At 37.3% G+C, this 7,648-nt stretch overlaps 1 protein-coding gene across 1 annotated transcript; it reads right to left on the reverse strand.

The window, feature by feature from the left end:
• Nucleotides 1–261: 261 nt before the first annotated feature.
• LOC140167649 (arginine-binding extracellular protein ArtP-like) lies at nucleotides 262–7,095 on the reverse strand. Its single transcript, XM_072190945.1, has 7 exons — nucleotides 6,935–7,095; nucleotides 6,630–6,682; nucleotides 6,102–6,230; nucleotides 5,430–5,632; nucleotides 2,386–2,463; nucleotides 571–778; nucleotides 262–363 (listed from the first exon to the last, which is right to left on the reverse strand). Exons 1-7 carry the CDS (start codon nucleotides 6,997–6,999, stop codon nucleotides 314–316), a joined length of 786 nt encoding a protein of 261 aa, XP_072047046.1. The 5' UTR covers nucleotides 7,000–7,095; the 3' UTR covers nucleotides 262–313.
• Nucleotides 7,096–7,648: the final 553 nt, after the last annotated feature.

Raw genomic sequence — 7,648 nt, forward strand, 5'->3', positions numbered from 1 at the left:
CTTTGACCTGTGTAAATTCTCTTACTGCGTTATATCTCCACTCGTCACATTAGCCTAATACCATCCTGCTATCAGGGATATGGTTATAATTAGGGTTATTATTAAGATATTTAGGGTTTAGGCTAAAGATAGTGTTCGTAAACTTTGACCTGTGTAAATTCTGGTTCAAACTGCACTTACGATAGTTTAGCACTCTGCCGACGATATGTACTCTTGTGCTTTACGTGCCCCAGTTATTCCAATGTACACTAATCATTAATTTCAATCTTTAAACATTTATTTAATGTCATAAAACTCCTGGTTTCCAATATGTTCATTTATAATCAAAGCAGTGATCTTCCGGTCTTGGTCCAGGGAAATGTCCTGCAGAAAAAAATGGAATGTAATAATTAGTAGGGTATTGGATATTAAGCATTAAGCAGAGGGGCTGTCAAATCTTTTAAATTTTATTCTATACGCTAGGTATTGCCCGGGTGTGTGTTGTTTTTATGCATTATTGTATATACAGTTATGTGGGACTTGTTTTGTTAGTGAGTGGGGAAGTCTATTTTGTTCCCGGTTGAAACCTACCGTGTTGCTCCAGCATATCTCTGCAAATACGTTTGTATTCGGGAGAGGCTCGAAGCTCAGCAAAAGCTGGGTTCCACCATTTCCACAAAGTACTGTCTACACGCATCATCATAGACTGGCCAGCAATAGAGCATTGAGCTATGAAGCCCGGAATGACCTCCACCATATCGGTATTCATCAAGATTACAACTGCATCAAACCCATCTACCTGTAGTTGAAGATGATGAAATGGAAGAGCGACCAATAAGTTATTTAAAAAGAAACATTCTTAAGGTACACCCTAATCGGTAAATCAATGTTTTAAAGGTAATGTCTAAATTCACACTTAGACCAACATGTCCTGAACAGTCTGTGGTGATAATGGTTTACATTGTTATTATATACCTTTGATTGACACTGTAGCTATACAGATCTCAAAAAGAATTAAGGTGCCAGTTATGTTCACCCCTGTATATCCTAAACAAAACAAAGACTAATATGTCAAAGTTAAAACAAGCAGCCAGTACCTGTACATTTTAGCTCTGATTTAAGAATTCGGTTTTTTAAATTGGTTGAGAACTAAACAAACTGTGATCTAAAACCCAAGGAAGTAACGGATGTTCTAATACATGGCGCTAGTTTTAATGTGCTAATCAATGGAAGAACGGCACTAGTTTTCTTGTTCGAGAAAGCTTTGCGTACAAATCAATCGGACATACACACAGCAAATTTGTGAATTTGCATCTTCCGTGGATTTTGGATCATCGTGTCTTTATTTCTAGAACGATTTTAACGTATAAGGTCTTAAATTCGAGATCAAATATGTAGCTATTGGCTGCATGTTCAAATTATGACATATAAACATGTCTTCGTTTTTGTTCTACGGTCTGTATATTAATTGAGAGACAGAATACGCTTGCAACAGTATCGCATTCAAATAAAGTAGCCCAAACTATATCCCGATATATCTAGAGGTTTGAGTAGTGATGATAAGAACTGACAAAAAATTAGATCGGGATCTATTTTTTTGGTAATTTCTGTATGGGTTAGGGGCAAAATGTTTCAGTTCGAAATATGTTGAATTGTAAAAAAATCTAACATACTTTGGAACACCCTGGTTTCCGAGATTACCAAACAGCTGTAATTTTGGTTGCTTCCAAAGTCAGTGGGCGCCCCCTATCTTCTAACCAAATGAATGTTGTTTACTTCCAGTTTATTACTGCAAGTTGGATTTCCATCTGCCACTGCGAAATCCAAGATGGCCTTACTCTTAACGTGAGACAAGACAATGTAGTCTCAACCAGGAATTTAATTGTCTCCATGAGTCATAAAAATGGTGCTTTAAATGTATCTTTTGCAGTATTCGCCTGTATAAAATAAATGCAATTGCTTATTTAATAAGCAATGCATTAAGTAACCCATTTTTTATCCGAATCTTTTTTATTCCACCCTGTATAACTTGAAGGTCATCCTGTATAATGAGTTGAAATGTGTATATATGTGAATTGCTTGTGCCAAAAATGTATACTTTTGCTAGTTTAGGGTTGATAATCGTGGAGATAATCTAATTAGAAACTCGATTGGTGTAAAAATTCATAAATTCGTCGACCATCTCCATAAAATCTCTGAATGTGCCTTTCATTGATAATGATTTGGGTTTGAAGGTATACATAATTACAAGGAAATCCCCGTAATGGTCGCGGGGATCATACTGACGAGATCAAGATAATTCGTAGACTCGGTTGAGATGGGGTTAACCACTAATCTATATGAACGTTTTGGCTTACTTCTGTTTAGTTCAAGTGGACAGGGTACATGCAACATGGTGAAACTCACTTCTTCATTTTGTATACCAGCAAGAAGTTGATCATGACTCGAATAGTACATCACGTTTTCTGGTGGTATCGGTACACCCTAAAAAATACAGAAAACAAAATAAACACAGCCAAAAAAGAAAGTCTCCAGTAGTTCCATCCCCATTTAATCAGATTCTGATGAGTTTATGGCAAAATGATTTATATAATAATTTTCTATACACTCTCCTTCGAAGATTCATACCAAATTTGATATCAAAAGTTTAATCATCGTGAGCATGGGAACCGTTTTTTGGAAATTCGTGCAATTTTTAAAATGACATAGGGAGTTGTATCACGCGGCGGAGCTAGCGTGTGTGTCAAGAATTACGTCGCCTGAATAGGCCGCCAGGTTAATCGATAAAGCGTGACTGTTTGTGACTGCGGGAATTTCAAATGGGGTATAACATGTCGGGTTGTATGTGCAGCTGTTACACACATTTCGGCGTTGTTGTAAAGTTCTTTACCGGGAGATTTATTGAGTTCAAGTTCTAAACAGTTTGCGCAGACTTCAAAATAAGTAATGAGACAGATTTTTTTTTTACGTTTTCTTGTAAGCATCATCAACATAAAATATAAAATTATCAGCATTCATACAACATTATCTGCAATGGCTTCTTTTACGACATTATAAAAAAAGTATTTTTTACATCTACACATCTACACGCATCTGAGAGGTCTAAATTCATTGTCATTAAAGGTTTACCCATGCATGTCAAAATGCAAATCAAATACCCCGCTCTTTTTATTGTGCGCAGGCAAGCATGGCAAGTGTATAATGATTCCTGTACGGGTTGCTTCGGGCCACATAATACGCTGATACCATGCATTGACTTTTGCGTGGTCAATTCGTAATTTGTCATTTTTAAAATTGCACGAATTTCCAAACAACGGTTCCTTTGCTCATGATATCAAATTTGGTATCAATCTTCGAAGGAAAGTATATAGAAAATTATTATATAAATTATTTTGCCATAAACTCATCAGAATCTGATTAAATGGGGATGGAACTACTGGAGACTTTCTTTTTTGGCTGTGTTTATGTGTGTTGTGTGAAATCGTTGTCACACGTTTTCCGATGAAATTTAGGGGAGACCGGGGATGGACGTTACAAAATTGACCTTTTGCCCCATATAATTCCTATGAAAGAACTGGAACACTCCATCTTGGGTCTGTGGTTAGCACATTATGTTTACTAAAACTTGGGGCATACAAAACATGAAAACATCAAACAACTAATTAACTACTAATTAACTAATGATGGTAATTTTTTGTAACAACTTACCCCGCATACCGGGTAAGTTGTTACACCATGCGGGGTAAGTTGTTACAATGTTACCAAATTTTATGGACCTTTTATAGGCATTTAGAAGCATTTAGATCATTTTTATTCTATAATAAGTTCATTTATATTGAACTATGATGCTCTTATGTTATGGTCAGCCGCTGCAACTCGCAAAGAATCATCATATTCCAACACACGTTGGGCAGCAGCTTCCAAGTTACATTAAGAGGTATTTTCCCCTCTCTGTCTTCCTTTTCCAGGTTCTTGGCATCATTAACAGTAGAAAAATTACAGCTTTAGGTAAAGCAAAATACACAGTAGACATATGAAATATTTAAACCTGAAAATTGAAACAAAATTTAGTTGAACACATGTAAAATGTAATTGGGGTAGGTTGTTACATGGGGTAGGTTGTTACAGTGTAACATGACTCAGGTGACCTACACGTACTATATTTACCATAACAAGCTAGCATAATGCACCTTCAGTTGTTAGAGCTATTACAATATTACAGTTTTGTCAGAAAGTTACTAGGAAAGGACAAAACAAGTTTTTTTGACTTAACATTTTAGTAGAACAATGGAGAAAGCTCGCGATTGGCAGTATACCCAAGAGATGTGTAGGCAAAATATGGATGTCAGTTAGCCTGCCCTCTCTTATTCCAGCTTGGCACACTGAGAGGTGTAACAACTTCCCCGTGTAGCTTCCATCCCCGGTCTCCCCTACATTTATGAACTTCTTATGGTGTAGTGAGTGTGTAGTTCTTATTGAATAAAATGCTGTTGAGGCTGAATAAGGAGAGACACACTCGTCCACACCCAAATTTGAGATTTCTTGATACTACTGTTAAATCGGATATTAACGGTCAGCAGTACAGCAGGAAAGTCATATTTGCGGAGGGTTGACTGTTTAGCAACACATGCAATAGGTGTTAAAATTCTTGGTCTACAAACGGTAGTCAAATCAGAATGAACCCCGGAATCAACACTGGCATTGGGGTCTAAGACAATGTTACTGTCAGAAACGTAATCTTCAAACTGGTATGCAGTTATAGGTCTGTGATGTGAAACATGAACAGGAATCTTACGATGAATATGGGAACCTGCTCTGCGACCTCTACTGCGTTTCTGTATGCCAAGTTCTTTAAGTGTACATTTCACACAAGAGGTTACTGCTACAGAATAAAGTCGCCAAAGTTCATTGCGAGTATAGCTAATGAGAGCCTGTTTATTGTCATTATGAGGGCTATTGTGTTGGGTTGTTGTGCTAACAGAAGATGCTGAAGTCCAACAGTTTGTGGAACTCGGGTTCAAAATTCTGCAGTCTGGTATGCAAGGTAAACAATCACCAGGGTTCCAAATTCTGCACTTAATATGGTGGATTTCTTGTCCATGATAAGCTTCACAAATTGCAGTTGTTGGTTCAGAGGCAGCATTTTCTGACTGGATAGCAACATTATTTTGATACTCACTGACTCCATGGTATGTAGATATAAAGTTAATGATGACCAAAAGACAAAATATTTGGACAAAAACAGAGACAGGATACAACATATTGGCAACAGCTGGAACAGCGCCCTCGATAATTAAGTGTGCGATATAATTTTTACATGTTGTTTGAAAGACAAAGGTGCAATGTTTATTCTATCATAGAGAAATGCCTTGAAAATAATCCATATGTGAGGTCACAAGACAACTTTCATTACATACTGACCGCCCCTCGTATTTACGTTTTTTTCTTACTTGTACATTATCTTGGCGTGCAACGCAAAATTCATCAGCTATAAATCCGTCAAGGAATCCTATCTTCTTGCCGCTTATATCTCGGTAAGCAAAATTCCGAGGGTTGCCAGATTTGACAAAAAATCCAAATTCATCTGCTTGGATAGTGGAGAATGGATCACTGAATTGGAATGTCCGATCCCGAACATGGGTATGAAACCAACCTGAAGTAAAGAGAAAAATGTGAGGTTAAGGTGATTTTCCGAGGGGTTGTTTCTCCAAATTGATGTCTTTATCACGAAAGAGCTGCTCAATGAAGAAGATCGTTATTAAGGCATTTTATTCCCAATCAATTTGGTTGTTCTACCGTTACAATGTCTTTAGAGACTCTTAGCTTTAGGGCATAAGGAACTTGCTCCCTCCTAGCAGTACAAGGAAAACAGCTGAGATATGCAGCCCATAATCAAAAACTTGGTTTATCGATACAGATTAAATGTTTTTTGGATTCTATTGAAAAACTTTCTTTATCGACAAAAAACTTGGATTTTCGAATTATTGGACATTGAGCTTTCCATAGACGTGACAATGCGTCTGAAATTCTTCTAAAGAACCGATGAAACCCAAAGGCCCCATCTGTCTCCAACCACTATGTCAGCCTTCAGATTAGTTGCTCTGATAGAATATCATACTCACCAGTGCATGCATCATAAAATCCCGAATAAAGACCCACGCCTCCCCGTGGTGTTTCACCAATCTCAGAATTCCAGCACCGTGTGTAAACATCGGCAGAAAAGCGGCAATTCTTGCCAGCTATCTTGCATACTGTGATATAAATATAATAAAATGAAAATAAACAGGCCTAGTTTCCACCAAATACTCTTTTGGATTTGCTTTAATCTGAATCATGGCATCTAAGCCCCATTGTCGAAAACAGACATTTCGTAATCGAGGGCCAAAAAGGAGGGGATGTTTTACATGTGTCATGTACCAAAATACTCTTTTGGATTTGCTTTAATATGAATCCTGGCATCTAAGCCCCATTGGCGAAAACAGACATTTCGTAATCGAGGGCCCAGGAGGAGGGGATGTTTTACATGTGTCATGTACCATGCGTACTACTGACCATTATAACATGCCTTCCTTTGAGCTCTAGTTGCCGAACACCCTATTGAAACCACCATGGACCGCTTAAAGTCCACTGTATCACGTCGACATGTTTACCTGCATTTACTATGTCCACATCGAATCCCTTGATCTGACCGCTAATTTCATCACTATAAATAAAGAAGTAAAATGTATTATTACATGAGCAATGTAAGGCACATTGGCGGTAGCGCTAAATTGCACAGGGTTGTATGTGCCGAAGTTTACATTGATAGGTAAAAATCAGTGAAAATGTGGCTCTCAAAATCGATGACGCATTCGGAGTTTCCTTCCTTTTTGGTTGAAACAAAAACATTTGCACGGTTTTTTGGTTATAAAATGATTTCGTAAACATATATTTGTACATTAAATATATTACTTACATATATTCTAAGTTGTCCGCTGAATGTCCAATCGCCATAACCCAAATTTTGTCATCGTCATTCATCACTTTGAGCACCGCCTATTTTAGCAAAGAGAAAATGTTAACTTAAAGCCATAATATAACATTTGATGAGGTGGACGCCCTCAATATTTGTCACAATTCTTTAATTTTTTTACTTGATTTTAATATACTATATTAAACTAACATGTCCTGCAAAATCAAGACTTTAGGTGCTGTAGTCTTGTCAAAATTCACGATTTTGAATAAGACGCAGGAACCGTCGTTTTATTATTACGATGGAAATATTAGTCGAACGCGTATACGATGTTCACATCACAGTACGTACACGGCGTGCGGGGTGGTGCACACATCATAGGCCCATGTAGTAGCACACCCGAAGGAGTGACATGCATTGGCGACATCTGCGCTGGTAGTAAATTTCAATTTTCTTTGCTTTAACTCGGTTGTCCGGCTCAAAATTAAAAGGGATCATATCTGACAGTAAAAGCTTACATTTTATGGAAATAATAATCTTTTTTTTTAATGGAAATGCTATAACATGGCTTTAATATGAACTTATGCATCTCTTGCGAGAAGGTCCGGCGTTTGGAAAACTTCACACCAAGAGAAAACACCAGAACTCCATATTAGTTTACATAATTTTATGTTTAATCATAAGTCACAACAGTTTTCACTTAAAATGAACAATAAG

The sequence above is a fragment of the Amphiura filiformis genome, chromosome 13, assembly GCF_039555335.1.
Source record: "Amphiura filiformis chromosome 13, Afil_fr2py, whole genome shotgun sequence".
NCBI classification, from domain to species: Eukaryota; Metazoa; Echinodermata; class Ophiuroidea; order Amphilepidida; family Amphiuridae; genus Amphiura; species Amphiura filiformis.

Coding starts and splice junctions, on each gene's coding strand:
- LOC140167649 (XM_072190945.1), bottom strand. CDS start 6,999: ATGAATGACGATGACAAAATTTGGGTTATGGCGATTGGACATTCAGCG. Junction 6,683..6,934: donor GCGGACAACTTAGAATATAT/GTAAGTAATATA, acceptor CTTTATTTATAG/TGATGAAATTAGCGGTCAGA. Junction 6,231..6,629: donor TGTGGACATAGTAAATGCAG/GTAAACATGTCG, acceptor TTTATATCACAG/TATGCAAGATAGCTGGCAAG.